At 38.9% G+C, this 24,217-nt stretch overlaps 1 protein-coding gene across 3 annotated transcripts in view; it reads right to left on the bottom strand.

The window, feature by feature from the left end:
* The window catches only part of dennd5a (DENN/MADD domain containing 5A), a 37,481-nt gene that overhangs the window by 2,253 nt on the left and 11,011 nt on the right, over nt 1–24,217 (bottom strand). For 2 of the 3 annotated variants that reach the window (XM_086071428.1, XM_086071429.1), the window contains 21 exons: nt 23,563–23,672; nt 20,935–21,613; nt 15,526–15,713; nt 13,127–13,438; nt 12,062–12,277; nt 11,392–11,626; nt 10,006–10,156; nt 9,828–9,921; nt 9,575–9,679; nt 8,137–8,268; nt 7,798–7,950; nt 7,615–7,702; nt 7,448–7,535; nt 5,368–5,496; nt 4,189–4,310; nt 3,970–4,115; nt 3,419–3,537; nt 3,153–3,334; nt 1,925–2,007; nt 523–646; nt 279–447 (listed from right to left, as the gene is read on the bottom strand). In XM_086071428.1, the coding sequence (XP_085927554.1) occupies nt 279–447; nt 523–646; nt 1,925–2,007; nt 3,153–3,334; nt 3,419–3,537; nt 3,970–4,115; nt 4,189–4,310; nt 5,368–5,496; nt 7,448–7,535; nt 7,615–7,702; nt 7,798–7,950; nt 8,137–8,268; nt 9,575–9,679; nt 9,828–9,921; nt 10,006–10,156; nt 11,392–11,626; nt 12,062–12,277; nt 13,127–13,438; nt 15,526–15,713; nt 20,935–21,613; nt 23,563–23,672 (3,625 nt within the window). The remainder of the gene's footprint in view (nt 1–278; nt 448–522; nt 647–1,924; nt 2,008–3,152; nt 3,335–3,418; nt 3,538–3,969; nt 4,116–4,188; nt 4,311–5,367; nt 5,497–7,447; nt 7,536–7,614; nt 7,703–7,797; nt 7,951–8,136; nt 8,269–9,574; nt 9,680–9,827; nt 9,922–10,005; nt 10,157–11,391; nt 11,627–12,061; nt 12,278–13,126; nt 13,439–15,525; nt 15,714–20,934; nt 21,614–23,562; nt 23,673–24,217) is intronic. The other variant, XM_086071430.1, reaches the window with a different exon arrangement.

Here is a 24,217-nt window from a genome sequence, read left to right as displayed (position 1 = left end):
TGCTCTAGCATTACAAAAAAAAACATAAATACATCTTTGGGAGCATGGTAATATTTAAAATATATTGTATTTATACGTTTTTGGGAGCAACTGAGTTAATATGTTGTTGTTTTTTATCAAGTGACATCTTGTCCATTTGGTAGATGCTTATAATTTTAAAATTGTTAATAAGGAAACACTAGCTAACATTTGTAATAGATGCTAAAGATTAAAGTGAATCAACATTCATCGTTGAATTTTCGGGAGTTGTTAACTACAAACAAATGTTTCCTGCCTACCTTGCACCCAAACAAATGAGCATCTGAAACTTTCCGTCCTTGCCAATGCTTCTCGACGTGCTGTTGATGGCGCGCATGAAGCGGCAGAAGTGACGCACTCGACTTTGCCAATTCTCATCCGGATTCACCTCCCGCTGCTCGGCGCTTTCAAAGTACACTTGTGCCTTTTCTGTTTCATGAACACAAGATTTGTAAAATGCAGTATAGAGCAAATGTGTTCTTTAAAGGAGAGAGTGGCTCTTACCCAAGAAGTCCCAGATGAAGACATTTTTAAAGAGTCGAGGTGATTTAAAACCATGCTGGAAAACCTGCTCCAGAGCCCAGACGAGGCCAAACTCCCCGCAAAGGAGAAGCGTCAAACTGCCTCTCTGTAAATAGCAGAAACAACAGATCTGATTTCTATTTACCTCCAAGTCAATGTTAACAAGAACATTCCATTACATAAAACTAATTGGAGACCATTGTTTCAAAACACAATATCAAGTCCGCCAGTATTGAGTACCATGTCGATTGCAAGGCGAAACATACACATGAAAAGGTGTACAGAGCATATAAGTAACAGTACAAGACTTTTATGATCTGAAAATTATCTGGCTCAGATCAAGGATCGGGATTTTCTTGAACAATATGTACTTTGTACGAGTATAATGAAAAACGATTTCGACCTGTAAGCCACAAAGTCAACCATGCACGGGAAAACTGTGACCTTCTATTGTGTTTTGGGGCTGCACATACAGTACAATGTACTTTAATTTTTTATTGAACCACAAAGACATGATGTGATTGTCAAGGAAGAAGCTGAATGCCAGAAAGAGTGAGTGAGAGATTTGTGGCAATGATTCATCATATTCAGGTTGGAGACATTTGAGTATGCCTGTTTTGTTAAAAACAGATAACTGTGACACTTCAGTGCAGAAGGAAGTTTGCCAGAAAAGAAGGTAAATGCCTATAAAATCAATTTCCACTTATTAAACTCCTTAGTCAGCTCATCGTTGTATTTACTACAGCACTCATGAATTGATTAGCTTTGAAAAAGTTGGGAAGATGCTGTAACCACATACTTGTTTGCTTTTGTGAGGTATTAAAGGCTTTTTGTCTGGTTGGGGGTCAGTGTGAGCACAGACTTTGATGTGGACGGCTGGCGTTAGCAACATATTCTACAGTTATTATCAATGAGAGTGTCATAATTTTGCTTTTTTTTTTTTAATATATAGCATATTAAATTAGTATTACATCAACATGAACGATGCAGTGTTTGGTAAATCAAATGAGATGGGGTTTTTGTTTAGTTGTTTCCCTCCTCAAAAGTAGTCAGATTCAAGCATTCTGCCCGACAGCGATGATAAGGAATTACACCAAAATCCAAAGCCGCCTTTCAATTCAGTCGAATTGGAATGAATCTGCTTTGGTGCTGAATACCATCGACTCAAAACATGGAGAGCACTCAGCATCATTCTACAGTAGGTCAGACGATTCATGTGAGATTTATAACAGCTGATTCATTTAAACTTTAATATGTTTTTAACAGTCCGAAAGAGCCCACAGAGCGGCTCGGGGATCGCCAGAGGACGATGCTGCTTCGCAACTTGGGTGATGAATAATAGAAGGACATGATGGGGGGGCTTGTCTAGACTACTGTCTCCCACCTCCTTTTCTGGTTTGTGGAAGTGCTTCACGATGCCGTTGATGGCTTCTCCCACTCCCTCCTGGATCTGACCTGTGTTTAACTCTGCCAGAGGAGAAAGAAGATCGGGTTGATGAGAGAAGTCGCATGGAGGGGAAAATGCTGAGCACTGAAAAATAACAGCTGCCGTTCTATTTCATTCCCAATGACCTTAATATGTGATTATTTTGTCTGTGGTCCTCCTCGTATGTATTTTTCAACAAGCCCTAGCAATAAATTAGATTGTATTAAAATAAACAATACGGATCAGATTTGTTATACATTCATTGTTCTTTATTCTAGGTTTACGCTTAAGTTAAGATAAAGTAAAGGCTAATAAAACATTAAAGAATACGAAAGATGGTACATTTTTGTACTCACAGTTACAGTTGTTAAGTTACTTGTAAGCATTCGCGACAAAAGTAAAATTTCTGTGAACAAAAGTATAATACAAAAACTAAAGTGCAGATTACAACAATAATGCAACTTTTAATTTTTTATGAAACATGATATGTAAGCATGTGGACTGCATTTCTTAAAACACTGAATATAGCCAAACAGTCTTTAAATAAATAAATAATGCATTTATGGATTAAAAAAAAAGAAAAGTTTAATGATTTCCAGTTAGTAATATCACACATACTCAAGTGCAGGTAAAGTAAAGAGAACAAATATCTGCTTTTTATTCCAGATTTTATGACGTAACATGTTCCGATTTTAAAACGGGGAAAACAGCCAGCAAGCATTCCAAGTGGTGACAACGACGTCGCATCAGTCAAATGTTTCGTCAGTGTTCTCAATTTTATTCCTGAAATCAGACGAGGCAACATATATTGGCCAATGCCCCCTATAATATGTAGCCGCTGACAACTTGGCTGAGGACTGCAAATCATGTGACCGCAGAATCCATTTTGATTTGCTCACTGCTAAAATGACGCACACCCAATGAGTTTTGTACCTCGCAAGGTGAAAAACAAAACTCACTGGAAAATTATGCACAGAAAGCCTTAATCACAGCATTGGCAATTTAGCAGCACTGCCAACCTATAGAAACCCACTTCCAGGAGAATTTATGTTTATATTTTAAAAATTTGGCCAGGAACATTGAAGTGGGGACAGTGTTTTATATTATACTGTACCGTCTATCAAGTATACAAAATAAAAAATTGCTTGTTTGGAATTCGGCAAAGTTGTATGCGGCTGTTTCTTACTTGGCTTGCTATTTGGTGAGATGGTCACAAATCTCCTCCTCATCCCCGGCGACTGCTGCATTGGCGGTGTGCGACACATCCTCTCGTCGTTCTCCGTGCTGGGCGTCATGAGTTCGCCGACGAGGATCCTCTCCAGGCTGCCGTCATCCACGCCCTTGCCCAGCCACCGGCCGCACGGAAACCTACCCAGCAAACAAGCTTGTTTGTCTTGTGCTTTTTGGTCAAAGCATTGTTGTGGCGAACTTTCCTTGAAAAGCTGAGCTTACTTGTATGTGTGTCCTGTGATCTCATTACGGACCATAACGCATTCCACTAACCACTTGGCGTAGAGACCTGTGTTATCATGACCCATCTGCACTGTGGTCAACTTACCCAGGTTCTGGCACTGGAAGAGAAGGAGCATGTTCTCTTCAAACTTTGGCTCAACAGAGAATACATCAAATACTCAAAAATTGTACTCAAGTAATATTTCAGTTACTTTAGAATAATATGACTCAAGTAAAAGTCCTCCAAATTACGTGGGAAAAATACTCAAGTACTGAGTAACCAGTGAGTAACTTCTGATATATATTTTTTAAATTTTGAGCATGAATGGATTTGTCATTTGCTACTAACAAGTGTGTTAAAACATTAAATAATCCACATGTACAAAAAGTCAGAGCAAAGAAAGGACATATAACGTTGTTTATGCTCATGTGCTTTATTTTAGCCTATATCTAACAAACATCAAATGTCAGATCTGAAAATGAACGCACTTTATCTGACATGTATTTTCAGGAATTTGTGTCAGAACAGAAAACCCAAATACGAGACAAACCTCGAATGTGATCTCCTGAGTGTTCCTGGGGACCTGCAAGACGCCCGTCTCGGCCAGTTCACCTGACACGCACACCCAAGGATTGGCTGTAAACATGGAGCCGCCCAGCTTCTTACTGGGAATCACCACCACGTGATAGGGGATCACTGGGAGGCAAAGGAGACAAATATCAGCGATATAATCAAACACCAAACCAAAGAGTGAATTTTGTGAACTCACTGATGGTGGTGAAGACATTGGTGAAACAGAAGTAGTCCACTGCGTTGAATGACAGGAGATGGTAGAGAAACTGCTCTTTCTCTTCGTCACAGCGCAGGAAGGCATACCGCTTGTATAGTTTTCTAACATTAAAGTGGATTGAAAAAAATAATAATTCAGATTACTTCATTCTTCGAATTATGTATGCACAGTTGATCATAAAAGGGGTGGAAAGTTTTGGTATATTTTAATTAAGTTTTAGGCAAATTTCCATCGGAAGTTAAGATGGAGAATTTTAGAAACATTCAAAATTGGAAACTTTCTATGGGAATAAATGGAAATGCAATTGAAATGATTAGTGAACAAGTTGACTTTACTACTCCATATCGACATTTAACACTTGTAGTCAATCTCTAATGACACATTTTTTTAAATCTCTGACTTTTGACTGGCCTATCTGACTCCCACAAATTACAACAAATACAATTTGCGTAATGGTGAGTTTCATTTCTAATAATTTCTTTATATGCTTACTTGTCGAAACAAAGTAAAGGCATACCATTCGTTACAAGAAACCGGCCCGTGGAACAAAACATTTTCCACTTCCCTCGAATTTTCCACTCAAATCCACTATGCGACGGCTCGTGACTCAAAACACTTCTAAATTGGGGCCTTTCTATGTCAAGGTACCACTATGCTTGCATGAAATCTAGTTATGTACCGTTGTTATTTTAATCAGGATTAGGATAAAATATACACTCCTTTTAAGTTACCCATCAAAAGCCGCACTTCAATTTTGTAAATTGCTGCTTTATTCCTGCCAATTCCCATGTAAAGTTTCGAACATTGAAAATTCCCGAAATATTGCAACCTCTTGTTAGTTCATTTGCCAAAGTTTATTTAGAGCAAATTGTAAAAAAAAATAAAAAATAAAATACAGAACGTAAGGTCAGAAAGGCAGACAGAAACCCTCCTGACCTAGTTCATCACCTACCATATCCATTATGAAGTGATGTTGATGTGAATTATTTATGCAACGGCAGACTACTGTGTGATGTTTAGCCGTTTCAGAGAGTTAATTAATTATACATGAGTGGATCACATCTTCAATTCTTGTGAGTAAGACATTCATCCACAAACATGAAGTAGGTTGGCTATGATCTTTTAGTGCCAGAAAACAAATATTGTTGTTCTGCTCACTTTGTTAGCTCGAGATCGGACAGCAGCTGCTTCAGGTGTCTGGAGAGCAACTTCTTCTCCATGGAGAGGCGAACCCAAGCTCTGGCCTTGCCCACGTCCGTCTTGATCTCACTTATGTTTTGAATGTGTCTAGAGGGGAAAAAACAAAAGGAGAAACACAAATATTAATCTGATATCACCATTAAAACATTAAAGTGAACCCACACATATTTGCAGTTAAGCATTCGCTAATTTACAGATTTTCAGTTACTCACTCTTGTTTGTGCTCACGCTGAAGTAAATGAAGTATTTGGAGCCATCTTTTTACCAAGGAACTACGATGAAGTGGATTGGGAGTGTATCACAAGTTTGCTACCATTTTGTAGCATTTGCATTACTTTTTGCTATTCGTGGCATGGCAAAGATGTAGCACATCCACTGTATTTACATGATTGCAGACCTAGCGCGTTGTGTATTGTTTGAGGTTTTTGTTTTCCGTTACATCCTTTTAAAACTTTTAATTTGGTGTTAATGCCTCAAAAAGGTTCCTGGTCGTGGGACTGTACCAGTCGACATTTGTGTGTGTCATTGCTGCAAGCCACTAACATGACTGTAATGTCCAGACACATTCCCTTCCACTCCACCTGTGCCAGAAGCTTGTCTGCTCTCCTCTGCCTTCTACAGCGCCCCCGCCCCGCCCCGCCCCTCCCCATGTCTCCATCCTTTACATCCAGTGAGTAACCCACTTTCTCTGCACGGCATCGCCATGGCAACAGAAGTAACATTTACATGACGGCCAAATATTCCAGTGAGCTATTGCCCAGTTGTGAGATTGCACCATTAGCATATTTATCAATCATCTGAACATAAATATCGGTTACATGTTATGACAAAGGGATGAATTATTACAATTTATTAAGGGATGTTTGACAATTGTTTTTGTATTCTGAGTCAGAGAATGTCTTGGCGTCAACACTGAGTTGGGGGTGCAGGGGGCGTGTTTTACTAGAAGCACAACTCTGTATATGTGTGTGTGACCTGACTTAACCCGGCGGGCGTGTGTGGTAATTAGGCTGGAAGTAATGTACTGATACACCCCCCCCCCCCCCCCCACACACACACACACAGACGCCTCACGGTGACAGTTCTGCAGCCATAGAATGAGTATCATCACACTGGCACACAGATACACACAACAAACAGATGATTGATCTGTTAAGTTTAATTTCATAGTGGCAAATTTAACGATGACTTAAAACACGGACCTCATTTGTGACTCAGCTACTTACTAAACACAGTGAAATTAATTGAAATGCTATTAAGCTGTCCCATGACTCCCAAAAATCTGAATTGTTTTTGTTGTGGGTATTTAATAAAGGAAAATGTATTAATATATAAAAAACTAGGGGTGTCAGGCGATTAATTTGTTTAAATTGTAGTTAATCGTATGACTTCAATAGTTAATCGAGAGTAATCGCAGATTTAATATCTTAATAAAATATTTTTTTTCATACTCTTAACATAAGGTGGGAAAATGTTAAACTAATAGAAATATGGCTGCCTCTTTTAGTCATTGATAAAGTTATTTCATAGTAATTCACAAAATTATGTTAAAAATAAAAATATGTACTGTACTGTAAAAAACGAGTGTGATATTGATTTGTGTTGGTAATTTTGCTGCCACTAGATGGCATACTTGCATTTGTAAGACACTGGTGAGAGCTCAGTGCATTTTTCTTTTCATATTCAGAGCTATCTAATCTTTAACATGAAATAACTTGTGAAATTTTTCACAATTTCAAAATTATAAAATACAGTTTGACCCCATTCTCCACAAATATATATATTACTATTAAATTTATTACTGCTAAATTTTGATGTAGACGTGTCTGCTGCATTGCGACTGGAATTCCCCCAGTAAAGGCTTTCCAAGTAAGGGGCGGTCATTATTCGCGCATTAAAAAAATTTGTGGCGTTAAAGGAACTTTAAATGAACTCCAATTCAATGCACTAATTTTGACACCCTAATAAAAACATAAAAGTATGTACAATCTTGGATACAAACATGAACCCTATTGCTCTTTTTTATACTCTTCCTCACCTCATGTCCTGGATCAGGGACACTTTAAGGGGGGGCATGGCAGATCCACCACCATCCGATTTCCGTCTTTCGGTGTCGTGAATAAAACCTGACACAGAAACACATGCCAGGTTATGTTTTCACTCTCAACTGTTTTCATGCAAAGTCAATGTCAGGATGTTCTCTACCTGGAGGTCCCAACCCAGCTGGGGTCGCACTTTTCTTTTCTTTGCTTTCCTGGTAATGCAGCAGGTGGGACCATAGAGCTGATTTCCCCTAAAAAATTGAAAACGAGGTTAAAAAAAAAACAAAAAAAACACCCGAGTTGAGTCCTGTGCAGCCCGGTAAAACTACCATGTTGTTTTCCTGACCTGTTTAACCTGCAACCCGTGGCTCCAGATCCTCTCCAACAAGTCACACAGACTGGCAATCAGAGTGTTCTCTTCCACACCAGTGATGCTGACTTCGACATGACCCAACTCCACTGCCTCTCGACCCATCTTCTCAACAAGCATACGTTTGGTCTGCAGGGTAATGGACAACCAATAAGCGGGAGGTCAGTTTTTGTTTGGTTTTTACTTGAGAATTTATTTGTTGATATATTATATTGAAAACATTTATCTGTACTTCTACTTAAGTAGAGAGTGTGCTTACTTGATGTTTTACAGATGAAAATGGAACAACAAAGAGTGCAAACAACATGCGCAAACCTTGATCCGGCACTCTTTTAGTAACCCCTCGACAAACTTCCAGTTGGTATGAGCGATGACAGAAGGTGACAGGTTGGACAGTTTGGGCTGTCTGATGGTCGTGCCCAAGTTCCGCGCTTCTTGGATGTATTTCTGTTGAAACACAAACTTCTTTCAACAACTAAAAATAAAACTGTGCCAAAGTAACACTACAGTTAGCATTTCATTTATAAAGAGGAAACGGCAGATCTACATTTAGTGGGATACAAATTCATTGTTAAAGGGACATTTGACTCATTGACCCATTTTAAGCAGTACAAAGTTAATATTTTGTCCAGAATTAATTTGATATAACCTGGCAATAGCCAGATTGATAATTGTGATTCACTCAACAGAGTTCTTCATATTATCAACCTGGGACTGCTCCGCGGTGATTAGCTCGGGAAAGGCGGGACATTCTGTACAATACTTTGAGCTGATTGGATGATGCAGCACGAACATCTTTACCAGATGAAAATGCATGAAGTGTTGTTAGAATGCTGTTCAACATTCAACAAGGAAACTGTGAGTAATTCTGCAAGAACAGAATTAATTGGAGCGGCCATTAATCTATGTTAGGTTTGTTTGTTTCTCCCGGTGTCTGGTTTTGCCACAGCTTCATGTCCCGCCCTAAACAACGCCTGATTGGTCCGACCTAAAAAAAGGTCGGTTGTGAAGGTATCAGCTGGAGATGGATTTGTGAACAAATACTGCAAGAATTCAGCTTGCTGGTAAGGTTAAATTTGATAACTTCATTATTTTTCATGTACAATTAACACCTTGTAAAAACACATTTTCCCACTTATTGTCGACTGAAGATGACATCACCTGTGCTGAGGAAAGAGGTAACAACCAATCACGGCTCACCTGATGTCTGTGTTTGGTCAGCAAACTGAACCATGATTGGTCGTTACCTGTTTCCTCAGGACAGGTGATGTCATATTCAGTTGACAGCAAGTAGAAAAAATAGTTTTGAAAGGTATTAATTGTTCATGAATAATAAGGAAGTTATCACATTAATTATAGACAAAATATGATCTTTTTACTGTTGAAAATGGCTCAATGAGTCAAGTACAGTATCCATTTAAATGAATAGCTCTCAAATGGTATTTGAAAGTGAGCATTATTATCCTTCAAGTTTAAAAAAAAAACGGTCTCATATAGGAGAGTGTGCAGGTGTGTCTAAAGAGGTGGCCGTTGAAAAATCCTTGTCATCATTCTGTTACTGAACAATCCACATCCATGAGACTACAAATTGCTTTGTAAGGATTTCACTGGTGCCAATTAATGCCAATTAAAGTGGTCTTATATGACATAGAATCTCAGGCAAAGCTGGTCTGATGGCGGAGGAAATGGGAAAAATCACTAGCGCAGCTCATGTGGTCTGAGCATGAAGGCCTCACCAAAGGCCAGCACATACCACATCCACAGTCACCGACTTTAGACAGGGCTTGAAGGACTGCAAGTGCCAGTAGTAGTCAAGAAACAGCAGGAGCTGGAGCTCCGGAAACAAACACTCTACATGCTGAGAGTGTGCGAGCATGAGTGCAAACAAAGAGAAAGAGACAGAATGACAAAAGAGATGAAAAGAAAGCAAAGTAAAAGAAAGGATCATGCAGAAAGAACACAAGAAAGCTGAGGCCGTCGGTGCGCTTGAAAAGAGGGACGCTCACTTCTCTCTGGTCATTATCCAAATAAAGGTGCTCGGCGTGCTGCTTTTGGCGGTCCCGCCTCCTCCACTGGGCAGGAGCGCTCCTCTTGGCCCATCTGGAACAAAAAACATGGAATAAATGGCGTGAGCTAAGAGGAGGGAAACATCAGTAGAACATGCAGGTGGTGCAAAATAGTCACTTGTAGCTCGTGGGCCCAGAGGAGAGCACATCAGACTGCAGTCGTGGGAAGAAGCCTTGCTCGTAACGTCCTTGGCCGATTTTCATGTCCAGGAGATGCGGATGGAGGGCAGTGTGGTCGATCTTCATCACTCTCATCTCAATGGCCTTCTCTGTGAGGAAAATATTCATTCTTCATCATCATGTCCTCTGAATAAGGTTGCAAAATGATGTTCATTTTTTAACATTGGAAACTTTCCATGGGAATTAACAGGAGTATCTGGAATTAAATTGGGAATTTACATAATTGAAGATTGCCTCTTAATGGGGAACTTAAATATAGTTGGGGGAAAAAAAAAACATTTTAGCAGAATCCTTACTAAAATATTTTAATTTCATGCAAATGCAGTGGTGCCCCAACGTGTTTCTTTGTAAGATTTGGATATTGCCGCCACTCAAGTGAAATTAAGTGAAGGTACTATAATGCTCTCACCCGTGGGATAGGACAGCTTTCTATTTTGTATATATGTCTGCTTATGATGAAACTAGGGCTGCAGCAAACAAATTCTTTTAATAACCATCCTTTATTCATAAAACAGGAAATTATTTCATATTCTCAGTAAAGAAAATGCACCAATATAAATTAATTAGTTACAGGTTTGATTCATAACGTCAGAAAATAGTCAAAAATGTTGATCGTTGTTTTCCAAAGTAAAAGCATTTTTTTTTTTTTTTTTGATTAAACACTGGCCATTCAATTGACATTTTATTGGATTATTTCTGGCTAAATCAGAAAAATTACAATTAATTGATGTGCTTTGACCGTTTACGAAATGTACTTTGTTACTTTGACGTCACCTGTCTGTTTACTACTAATATTGTCTAAATTTTAGAATTTTTGCTTGATTTCACATGAAACATGATTAACTTGTAGAGGGCCCTCTGTGATAACGATTGCAGACTAACAATATTGCGTAAAAAATGAAAGAATAACTGTATAGACTTGCTTGAACAGACAGATACAGCCTCATAAAAATTGTAGCATAAATAGAATACTAATGTCATAAATTGCGTATTATTAGCATTTGTTTTAAACAAAAACACGGATTATCCGCAAAAATTAAAAAAAAACAATGTCATTTTTAGATTGATTGATCAAAATAATCTAAAACCACTGAAATTTTCCTGGCAGCAAAACGTGTTGACCAGTGTAATCAATCAGATAATTTTGGGGATATATTTTGAGGATTTACACTATTGTAAATTAAATAAGGTCTCAAAACAATTGCCAAAATAATGAAGATTAATCAGTGTACCTTAACAAAGCAAAATGTCTCCATTAAATGAACCTCAATTCCCACTAAAAGTTTCCAATTCCCCAGCTCAACTTCCCAGCCCTCTTACTTACCCGCCTCGTCAATGTTTGTACACTTCTGGTACATGGAAGTGCGCAAGGTGGGTGTGCGGACGTTCAGCATGCGGACCTTATCGACACGGCTATCAAACACCCTCAGCGTGTGCTCCTTGTCCTCGTCATCATGGCAGAGGATCTTGCTGTCGATGAAGGAGGCAAACATCTGTGTCTCCAGGAAGCGAGACAGAAAAGGTAGGTAGGGCTCCGGCTGGTCGGACAAGAAGGAGGCCTACAAACGTGCACAAACACACAAATGTACACAAACATAAAAGGCTGTTCAGTATGAAATGAAATGGGATAACTGTACAGTAAAACCCTTTTATTACAGGGAATACATTTCAGAGATACCCGTGAAAAGCCACAATATGGAAAGACCGTACACAGCACTCTAAAAACGGTTTCTTAAAAATAGTTACACCCCTCCTAAAAATGACAACATCGCAGCCACGTCCTCGCACTGTTTCCATAACTTTCTGTAGGAAAGCTATGGAGGCTTACTTCCCTTTCGTTGTACTCCTTTGAGTCAAAATGACATCCAAAAGCCCGCAATGTGGCATTTTGACTCCTTTTCGGTGATGCTTTGCTCAGTAAAGGGCAGCAACCATTCTATTCATGGCGGCATACCTGGAAATAGTGCTTCAAAATGCCTTACGCAACATCTCACCTTATCAAAGTTCTGCATCTGGTCTCGATTGGTGAACCAAGACTCCTTATCCTGACTCGGCTGGATCACAAACACCTCGTAGTCAGCAAACATCTGGGTGAAGCGGTTGGCAAAGACCTCGCGCACGTGGATGTTGAGCTGGTGCATCTTGAGCTCCTCTTCGTCGCAGTGAAATCGTGCATCTTTATTGCCGCCGGCGTCCTCTCGAGCCTCAAGCTGATGTGGACATGTGCATGTGTGAAAAGCAAGTCAAATGCAGCATACTCGGTAATAACGAAAGGGTGTAAAAACAGCTTTGTTGCCTTAATTGAAACTCAGCATTGAGTGCAAGCGCTTCAGTGAAGACAGTTATGGAAAGTTATGACTGTGTTTTGAATGAAAATGAGCTGACAATTTTTTAAGTAAATTGATCATTTACTTCACAAATGAGCCTTCCACTTATCTTGATATCAATGTTTTTTCTACTGTAAAAAATAAAAAAGACCATTTAAATGGACAAAGGCACAATAAGCATAATGTATATTACAGTAGAAATCTAAATAAAAACATTCCATTCAGTATGGTGCATTCACCAAATGCACATCCTAAATTAGAATTTCATGTTTTTTGCAAGTGAAATTTCAACACACGCCTACATTTTATTTCAAATAAATGCAATATAACAAGTAGCACGTCTTTGGTGCACTGAAAACACCTCCATAAATGTCTATGATGTGTGTAAATGGTTCCCTCTTGTGTTCACTTGAGGTTACTGCAGTTTTTTTTTTAGCAACTATCAACTATAGTATTGTTACTAAATTCATATTAAACATGGAAAATCTCTTCACTAGAAGACGTATGTTCTAAACTGAGCATACTTATCACACGGAGGACATTTTAGTTGGATGGAAATTGTTATGTAAAAATATTAATTGTACAATCACAATTAAGGACTTGAAATACATTTTTTGATTGTTATAAAACACACTTAAATGTCACAATATTTTCCCAAAATTTTTAAATAATACAGTGAATAAATTTGATTGATTTGATTGAACATTTAAAGGATAAAACATGTCATGTCACCTTCTCCAAACTGACGCCTGTCCTCTTGACCAGAGCCTGTAATCTGGCGATGGTTACGTTCTCCCTCAGCAGGTAGGAGTTGAGAGGCGACGCCAGGTTACCGTTGCGTTTGTCGGAGACTGCGTCCACCGATCGTAAGCCTCTGTGCTTGACCTGGCTGTCAGTCGAGTGGATGTTTCCTTCCGGCGACATGCCAAAGGATACGAGCACCTCTGAGATTTCTTGTATGAACTCTAGCTTGTTGGGAAACTGTGGCAACTCTTCCGGAAGTTCTATAAAGTGGTTGTCGATGTCCACAAAACATAAGTTGGCCTGGAGGGACACACAAAAATGTAACAGATTACAGGAGCAGAAATACAGGCCTGGAACTGTAATGGTTTCATTCGCCTTTGTGTGACATAAAAGAGGTAGGACAATAGATTGGAAACAATGCTAAGAGCAATAGCTGACCTTGAAATACTCTTGTGCACTAAGACTACTTTGCATGTTTTACAATGAAAGCCCAAAAGGCTAAAACATCTGGAGGAACTTTTAAAGAGCTCAACATGCAGGAATGTGAATGATGCAACGGTCTTATCAGTACTAGTAAAGGAAAAAGCTTACACTGTAAAATATAACTCGCACGTTGACTGTGGAGTTAATAAAGGTTTCATGACAGTGTAAAAAAAAAAGGATTACAAAATATGTATTTAAAAAAAAAAACATCTGGCTCTGTGAGGCTCTGCTATGGAAAGCCATTTGAGCATTTATTCTATATTCTTGATGTCCAGTTTAAGGTCCAAGAATTAGTAGATACACTCATTGTCCTCAAGAAGTAATACAATTTTCACACACTCAAAGGGCAAATACATGTAACCAGTGAGGCAAATTTGTGCATTAGTTGCAAGGTTATTTTAGTTATGGAAAACTAACGAAAAAACTAAAACTAAAATTAAAAAAACATTTTCACTAACTAAATAAAATAAAAATTAAAATGCTTTTTAGAAAACGAAAACTGACTGAAACATTTTATGTTTACAAAACTAACTAAAACTACCGGTAACTATAATTATAGTGAAAATGTCTTATGTTTTAGTCTTTGGTAATTAATTTAATACATGAGCCTTTGTGGATGATTTTAAATGTGATTTTCAGTATATTTTTCTTTATTAACCGGAATAAAGACGTTCAAAAGTGTGTCGCACAGAAGTGATGTCATCTAGCAGCAGCCAATAGAAAAGCACCTTCAGATGACGTCGTTCCTCGGCGACAAATTTGCCTGCTTGACTTTTTGCTCCAATGACTCGGCTCGCCTGCTTTTTCATTTGACTCAGCCGAAATGCAACGCTAGGTAAAAAATGTGTTTCCTTTTTTCCTTTTACAATGGTGTTATTTAAATATTGCACACAAATAATACACATTAAAAAAAGAGAAAACTAATACTGAAACTAACTAAAACTAAGCATTTTTTAAATAACTAAAACTGATAAAAAATACCAGAACCTTCGTGAAAAGTAATTAAAACTAACTAAATTAAAAAAAAATCCTAAACTATGATAACCCTGACTAGTTGACAACTGCGCGCTACTTGTACAACTCATGAAATTATAAAATGCTACCAGTTAGCATTTCACTCGTAGTTCTAGTAGCGTGCAAATGTCAATAAGTTTTGCCTCACTATGTAAATATACTAATAGTATGTCAAAGTTGTTCTACTAGTATGCAGTAATGTCATTCAGCAATGGAAAAACGATACTAGTGAGGCACAGTCTCAGTGCACTCACTGAATTGTATTACTAAAGAGGAAAGACAACGAGCGTACTAATATATGGGCATCAAGGATATCGAATAAAAGCTCCAACAGCTTTCCATAGCTTCACGATATTTAATTAAAGGACTGCGACAATGCTGAGCATCCAATGGAATATTTCATTATGACACATGACGCCTCCTGACATTTTGTCAGATTTGATGTCTGATTGGATTTTACCAGAAGGGCTAACGCATTGCTTTCAATCTACAGTAGAGACATGAAATTCAAAAACTGCATTACAGTTCTTTTTCAACAAAATAACTTATTAAAAGACTCCCGTGTACTAATTCTCCATCTGCATAGACAGTTCGAACTGGCAACACTGCATTTTTTTACATGCCGAGATGAAATGTGTGGGACAAAATGTTCCATCTCATCTATGACGGTAGTTAGTCACAGACGCAAAGTGAAGGCTGCGCACAAAGACAGCTGGTATGAGTGGACACAATCAGGGTGGACGCTGATGCGGTCATGTTACATGTCACGCGTCACTCATGACTATGAGATGTAGAGTCACACACTATGCAAAGCTGATACACGCTGGCTTATGTGTGGTTCCATCCAAACGAGTGACGTGACATAAATGGTGGGGTGCGAGACTGCGTACCTCCTGTGGCAACTCGAGCTTGGTGCGGTCATCCTGTCCATTGGAGTGAAGGCCCATGAGATACGGAACAGGGGCGTCAAGGAAGTGGAGGAGAGAGGCAGGCAGAATGGGAACGTACACGTGTTGCCACTGGTAGGGGAACATTAAGGCTGTGATGCTCTCAGCTACTGTCATCAGCCTCTGGTAATCTGTTAAACACACCAGAGAGAACCATTTTCATTTGTCACTTGTGTGACTACAATGGCACCCATGTGAGAGTAGTTCTCATCAAGGATGAATAAAATATTGTTTTTTACTAGACAAAGTGTCTTGCCCATTGATCGAATCACATCCATATTTAAATCATTTGCTCCCAAAACGTGTAAATACGTTCTGTTTTAAATATTATCAGTGCCCCAAAGACGCATTTATACGTTTATGGGGAGCAAGAGTACAAGAGATCAACCAGGGCCATGTTAAAACAAGCTGTTTCCCCCCAGTTTTAAATTGATTTGTGAATAAGTATGAAACTTAGAAATATACATTTTTTCCTGATGAAAGAACAGACTCTAATCTTTCTTTTGGTAGGTTCCATGTTTTTACAGCAATAGAACACAACATTCTGTGGGTCTTGCAAAATCAGTCAAAATCCAGTAAAACAGCAGGGAGCGAGGATTTTCAGTGAAAATGGCTGGGAAAGAATGAGTTAATAATACCAATTTAAAACATGTACTTAAACTATCTCGAAGACTGGAAAATAGTATTTATTGCCTGCCCTGCTTCCTAAAATTTGACTTTACCATGACATATCATAGTTTAAATCATTCACAACTGGGATATTTTTTATATAACTGTTCCTCAGAGGTGGCAAATCCAGGTCCAGCAAGTAAAAACCCTGCCACAGTTTGGCTTTAGCCCCTGATGCTAGCTATCAGGTAAATGAGCACCATGGGAGCTAGCTAGGGAGCTAGCTAGCTAGCATCAGGGGCTAAAGCCATACTGTGGCAGGGTTTTTACTTTCTGGATATGGATTTGCCATCTCTGCTGTTCTTCATCCCAACTTTTCTTCAAGCTAAAATTTCCTTTAAAAAAGAATAAGAAAGAAAAAAAAAAGCTGAAAAAACAGCGAATAAGAGTATTGCTTTGATGCCATCTGGTGGCATCTTGGTACCAAAGAACTATAAAAGTGAGCCGAGGAGCTTGAATTAAGTTAGTCATTTGCCCCCACCTTGTGGCATCTATAGTAGTACAGTACACTACAAAATACAGTGACACAAATATTCAACAATGTCTTCATGGTAGAAGCAAAAATATATATAAATGTGTTCTATTGATTCACATGGTAAACAAAAAGGTCACAAGCTGAATTTTTCAAATACATAGCACCTCCAGGCCAGTGTCCTTGGGAGTTCCCAGTCTCTGAAGAGTGACCGCCAAATTCAGCTGACCCTCTAAGCTCATGACAAATTCCCTTTTCGTGACTTCACACATCAGCACTGCTTTATATTCACCGTTTCACTCCAGTCAAGTGGGCCACATACAAATACGTGTCTGCTCCTCCTCATTCACATTCCGGCTCTGTCATGTTGACAGTTACTACACGGCGCTGCCTTTCCTCTTATGGCGACAGACTAAATAAGCCTCCTTCCTTTGGTCATGATCTGGTGGTGCACAAGACTGCTACATCTAAACCAGATTCCACTCTCAGGAGGGAGACTAGAATACTAACCCTCACCCCCTTCTCTTTTGCCAAGGCCACAATGACAAGAACCACTTCATCTTTGCTGCTTAATGCACTACATATTCCTATTGCTATTTATAAGGTGCATACTCATTGGGCACTCCATTCTGACTGAACTCAGGGGGAAAAAAATCTTAGAATCCCCTCTACGTATGACACAGCACAGCTCTATAACCGCATTTCATCAGCAGAGAATGTTTCGTTGTTCTCAGCGTGCATTTACTCGTGTGCGCAACTTCCCCTCTACAGTTTTTTGATGCGTCAACCTGGAAATTTTACGAGTGGGTATCCTCTCAGGGATGTCCTGATAAAATTTTGGGGACAACCCCCACACAGTTCCATCATAAAAATATTTGTGTAAAACCGAGAAGAACTTTGAATCTTATCTTGATTTGAATTTGTCAGAAGTTGTGACGCAAATAGGGCTTCGCTGTGTTATATCTGTGTAAAATATCATTACAGGTGGGTGTAATTAGAATAGATGTTGCTGAGTAGGTGTAAATATTTATCTGTCCATCCATTTCCTGAACCACTTTCTAATCTTTGATACAATTCATTATGTTGTGCAAGGATACCAACTGAAGTTTGTATTTGGTATCTACTAGATAGACCGATATGTTGTCGAAAATTTGTTATTTTATTTACCATAATATAAATACAAAAAATACATTTTAGAGCTGTAAATTCAATATCTTGATACGTGACACCGCATTATTTTTCCTCAAGGTTATCATACCGTCAAAATCTGATATCGGTCTATATTATACCTAGTATCAACTGTATATTGTCCACCATCTTAATATGTATACACTTTGGGGCTTTTCTATTTCATTAAAAAATATTATGCATTTTTTGTTGGCACATACAATTCCCTTGCTCGTGGCTCTCCAATTGACATTGTAGCAGCGTTGCAACATTTCTGCCTGAAAAAGAAAATCGTCTCTCCCTGACTGCAGTTCAGCAGCAGTTTGAGAAGCTTTACGGCCATCACACTGTAAACGTCAACGGGACAGAAAAAGGTTTTGAAAAGTGGCAATTTTGCAACGCCCTAGGGAATGATATGCTTAAAAAACAACAACAACTGTAAATCCAAAATTGTCAAATGCTGATGGCCTCAAATCTGTCTAAATGAAACCTGAAACGAAAAGAGAAGTGTATAGTACTTTTGGGACACCCTGTATTGATTCCTCCCAGTGTTTTCCTTGCTTCTACTCTCTTTTCCACTAAAAGAAAAAAGCAGAAATGGGCAATAATGTGACTTTAACTGCAGCATGGCACAATGCTTGCCTCATGATGCACCCCCTGAGAGATTGGGTAAACAAGATCATGGGAAAGATGCTGACCACAATTTTTAACCAATTATGAATCCCAGCGTTGCGTAAAAGCCTCATTTTCATCTCCTTTTCATCAGCGCGTGTGTATGTTTATGTGCGGCGCTTCCGCCAAACAATCCTTTACTTCTTTTCCCCGCAAACTTACTGCCAGTCGACACCCTTCACACGTTCTCATCTCTCTCGTGGGAGAGAGGGCATGATGTCACCTCCAACCAATGATAACCATCCTGCATCCTGGCTATCCTCCCTGTCTGGAGGTCGCCTAGCAACACCACGGCTTTCCCTTTAAAAGCTTCTCACCCAGCAGCTCATGGTGTTTTCTAAACCATTTGCCCAGCTCTTACTATTGTAATGGATCCAAACACCACTCCACTCTAGTACACAATCTCCAAAGGCCTTCTGTGCTCCGCAAATAATTGATTTACTCTCGCATGACCACCAAGAAGGTTTAAAAATGTTACCTAGAAGATTTTTTCAACATGTACATGCAGCATCATCAAATAATGCATAAAAACCTCTGACTGAAATGGGCACGAGTTTCAGTATTATACAAGCTCGTACTCAAACTGCATTACTTTAATGGACACTTTAGTAGGTTATGTAACCACATGTAACAAGAGAGCCACCATGTATATCAAAGACTTGCCGGCGCCTCCGGTCTATGTTCTTTAGACAGTAAAATGTTACATCACTTCATTTTAAAAAAAGAAAAAAGAAAAAAAAGGAACCGGCAGTATTGTTAATAGGGCTCACAGTGTTAATCAAAAGTATCCAGGTGCAAAGACAGACAATTTTCCACTTTACAATAAGGGTACCTCTTTTAAGCTTCTGAAAATTGTAACATCTAAAATCAGCTTTCCCTTATGAAGTTTAAGAAACATCATTAAAAAAATGCAAAAAAAACTGTAAAAAAAAAAAAAGTTGAGCTAAATGTCAACTAAGGATTTTTGCTGTTAACTACTGAATTTATCTAGAATTTTAAATGCTGTATTAAGAATCCCCTTATTTGTAAGTAAGTAAATGTTTTTTCTATAAAAGTGTTTCCATGCTTAAAATGTAAAATTACCAAAAACATAGTTGTTTTTTTTTCAATTGCAAGAGGTACATAAAAAAAACTTTTCAAATCTGACTTCACAACTGCTACATTTAGAGTACTTTGTCAATGAGGTATTCATTTAACAGTGCTCATTATTGTGGTTCTAGTTTTTGTATTCTATGCTATTTTAATACAGTGGTGCCTTGAGATACGAGGGACTAAAGTTTTTCGAGATACAAGCGGTCGCTAAGCTGATTTTTGTGTTGACTTGCAAGCAAAAATTTAAGAGTGAAGCAGCTCATTTGGCACAGGCTTCAAGCTGTTTAATGCCACTGCCATTTGAAGGGTCCTTCAAAACTAAATGGAGTTGTCAAAATTAATTCATTAATCTTCAAGTAATCGATTATCAAATTAATCGGCAACTATATTAATAATTGAGTAATTTTTTAGCGCAATTTTTTTGTTAGAAATTGTCAAAATCCTCTGATTTTAGCATATCAACAGTAATTGTTTGCAGATTTATGTAGTCCTTCATTAAAGACATTTGAAAACATCTGTTTTTACTTTGTAAAATAATGACCAAACGGGTAACATAGTACAGCATTTTTTTTCACTATACAAATACAAAGTACAAAATAACCACCAATCGCTGGTTAATAAACAATCAGGGGGAGGGGGATTTTTGCAATACACATATTTGCAAAATTAAAATGGATCCGATAAGTCGATTGATTGAATAATCGATAGATTAATCGATTCTAAAACTATTTGATAGTGACAGCACTAAAACTATATAAAGAGACTTAGAGATTGTGTTGTGATATAAAACAACCACACAACGTTGCCTTCTGTTAGCTTAATGCTAACAAACAATTCAAAACGGCATATCATGGCTAACAAATACCATTGAGAGTTTGTCGTATTATTCTGTCCATCAATGGAAAAGTCAGAAATACCAAATGGAGTTGTGATGACTTAATCACAATGGACAAACGGTTTCATTCTTTACATTCTATTTTTAAAGTACAATATTTTTGAATGTCATTTTCCTTAAATAAAATTGGAGAGTGGAGCAGATGAATGGCATTTCCATGCATTTCAATGGGGAAAGATGAGTCGAGTCGTGATAGAACCAATTCAACTCGAATCTCAAGGCACAACTGTATTATTATGTACTGAATCTGCGATACAGCTCTTATATGAGATTCCATTTGATTATATACAAGTGCCTGCGGTGGCTTGTCGAGTGCAAAAGACGTGCTGATGGAAACATAAACTAAACACTGGTTGAAAGGCTGAGGGAGCGCTCGCTTACTTACGCTGCGAGTAGAGCAGTATCTGCATCTCGAGCAGGGCGCAGGTGAACAACTGAAGAACGTTCTCCACCCCCAACAGGGTAAACATTTCACCGATGGCAAAGTCAAAGAGCGGAAGTTCTGACGTGCTCGGCCTCTGGCACACCACAGGACCGTAGACGCCTGAGAACTTTAGGGATCGCCCGGAGGGTGGCAGGGGCACCTCATAGAGGATGTTGAAGACGTAGCTCTCCAGCGGGAGAGGCGGGGGGTGGGGCGAGGTGACGGCCTGGTAAAGTTGCTGCAGCACTTTCTGGCATGCTTGGGCAAAGGCCATGGGTGTTATCAAGCAGATGCACTTTGACACGTACAGCGTGTCTCGGCTGATGTCGTACGAATTGAAACGTTGCAGGCGAGAGATGGCCGGCGCGGCGTGGAGGATGGGCCGAGGGTGGTGGATCCGCGGCTCCTCGGGGCCACGAGGGGACGTAGGCGTATGCAAGATGTCGTACTGCTCCGCGTTGTGCATGTGGTACAGAGTCTGCATGGCGCTGCAGATTTGCTTACTGGTCACCTCCTCGAAGAAGGTGAGAGCAAACCCGTACGTCCGAGAGCCGTCCTCCCTGGTGATGATGAATGAGTGGAAGTGCGGCTCCCGGGAGTCCACCTGCGTCCTGAAGGCCAAACCCTTCGGCATACAGAGCTGCAGGGGGGCGGGGAAAGAATGTTTGTGTCATTCATTTGCAGGGCTAAGCAATGTTTTTTATTTTTGTTCAATGGTAAAATCGCAATCTACTGTAATATGGGATAATTTTTTTAAAGGTCCTCTTCCTATTTATTAACATACACAAGCAATAAATCAAGCTGGAATGTTGGTCTTACAGGTTAGAGCTACGCTAAAATGCAGATGAATAAACCATGAATTAATAGGAAAGACAAATGATTTACAGATCTACTTGAATTACAGTTGTTATATTCTTACTAAACATTGTAACATGCAGTATTTTAATGAAGTGGAAGTCAACCTTCAACATTACTTGACAATAATATGTTATATGTGACCTCACTAGTCTAAACATGGCATTCTGATTAATTACGAGTTAAAGTATAAAGCCAAATCCAGCCATTTTTATCCAACTCAGGGGGCGGCCATTTTGCCACTTGCTGTCCACTGAAGATGACATCAATGTTGCTCAGTCACAGCTCACCTGTTTTCTGAAGCTGAGCTGTGATTGGTTGTTACCTGAGACCTGAGCAACAGTGATGTCATCCCCAGTCGACAACAAATGACAAAATGGCCGCCACCTGAGAGGGATAAAAACATCTGGATTTTGCTGCTTAACTCATATTCCAATAACATAATATTAACCAGAATACCATATTTAGACTTGTGGGGCTGCATAGAACATATTATTGTCAAAAAAAAAAAAAAAAAAAAGGTGGGGGGTTGACCTTCGAAGCCCTTTAAGCATTCACTACGTCAACTTTACAAAATTCTACCAAACAAGTGTGGGGTATACATAAATCAGATTACAACAATAATGCAAACATATTCGTGACTTTATCACTTCAGCTTTTCATGTTTTATGAAACATAACACTGTACTACATTACATGTGGATTGCAATTTTGAAGCACTGGAAATATCTAGACATTAAATAAATAAATAAAATACAGTAAACATGTTTATAAGGGGAAAAAACTACCAACCAAAACACTGAAAATCAGTTTTGTTTCCCCCACAAAAATTTCAGCCTTTGCATTTGAAAATTGGATTCTACTACATTGTGATGAATTTGATTAATTTTTTAGCTCTATTAAATTGTCAGATGAGTACTGTACAGTAGGGCTGGACAATATAGCCAAAAACTAAAATATGGATTTTTTTTCAGTCATTCAGGATGATTGTGATTGTTATCGATTTTAATCCAATAAACACAATTAATGTTTATTTAAAGGTTTCATTTATTCAAAAATAATCCTTGTGCAAAATGTTCAGACAACAATAATGTATACTGATTCTAAATCTGTTTTAACATAAACTTAACATTCATAGTTTGTGTTTAATTGCCACAAGTAAGTAGTTGGTAGCTATTGCAAACATGTCTTGTAAGCCACCAAGTAAAATTACAAGTCACAATAACATCTGGATGTAACAGAACATAAAAACAGCTTTAATAATCCAGAAGACAAAATTCGATTTCACGATTTAGCAAATTTTCAACGATTCCATTTTTAAAATGACGATTAATTGAATTAATTTGATTCATTGCCCAGCCGTGCTGTACAGTAAAGCAAAAATCATGAAGAATTTGCTATGTGTCTGAAGGATGAAGACTTTTATGGATAGAATTTCTTCTCAGCACAGCCAAGGCCTTGACTGTGTCCGGTATGGTGACCTCAGTATTATTGTTATTGTTCTGTTGGCGTCATCAAGCTGCGCTCTTCAGGTCGGGGATGAGATCGCGCCCAAAGTGGGGGATCAATCATCTTTCCAACATGTGTGCCGTTATGACCTAACTTCAATTCTTTGCAACCGCATTCTAGAGGTAATTGGCCAGTGCATTTGACATCAAATGGATCTTCTTGCATAAATAATTCTTCTTCTTTTTTTTTTATCCACAGGGAGCCTTTGGCTGATTTGTGATCTTACCATGCCAACTGCATCCTGGTCAAACGGATTCCACTCCACATTGTCCGGGTAATGTGCAAGAACTTTGGATTTGAAGGTTCTTCGTAGGGGACTCTGCTCAAAATTCTCACCTGAAAAGGCCAAGAGGAAACACAGGAAGTGAGGATACAAAGGAGAGAAACACTCGGCACAAATAAAAGGCAGAGGTGCACAGGAAGTGGTTGATCAGTAGCAGGCGTAACTCTAGAGGGGAGAGAGTCAGTTAGCAAATTGGTCTACAAGGAAGAATGTATTGCGTCATATAAAGCTGCCATCTGCATTCTCAACTTAAAAAAAAGAGGCTAGATCAAATATTAATGGACCATCTGATGATGTTCACCAGAAAATTAGAGAAAGGAAAACAAATTACAAAGTTCAAGATGCTTCCTGACAGCTTTAATGGCAATACACAGACACACACAAAACAATCCGTTAAGAACAGCCCGAACGGAGTTTGATTTGAACCCAGAATGAAGCAAAAGTGATGCACACGCCAAGGCAGTACTGAAAAGTTCATTCAGAGTTGTAGGGGAAGAGTAAACATTGACCAGGCAATACCAGCGCAGGCAGCACTGGATTCACCAGCGAGTGAGAGCGCAATGTGTGCAGTGTGCGCGCGAGCCCGCACAGGAAACAG

The sequence above is a fragment of the Leptonotus elevatus genome, chromosome 3 (genome assembly GCF_054856555.1).
Source record: "Leptonotus elevatus isolate MCC_2025b chromosome 3, RoL_Lele_1.0, whole genome shotgun sequence".
Classification (NCBI taxonomy): Eukaryota; Metazoa; Chordata; class Actinopteri; order Syngnathiformes; family Syngnathidae; genus Leptonotus; species Leptonotus elevatus.
This window is presented reverse-complemented; position numbering and strand designations above follow the sequence as displayed.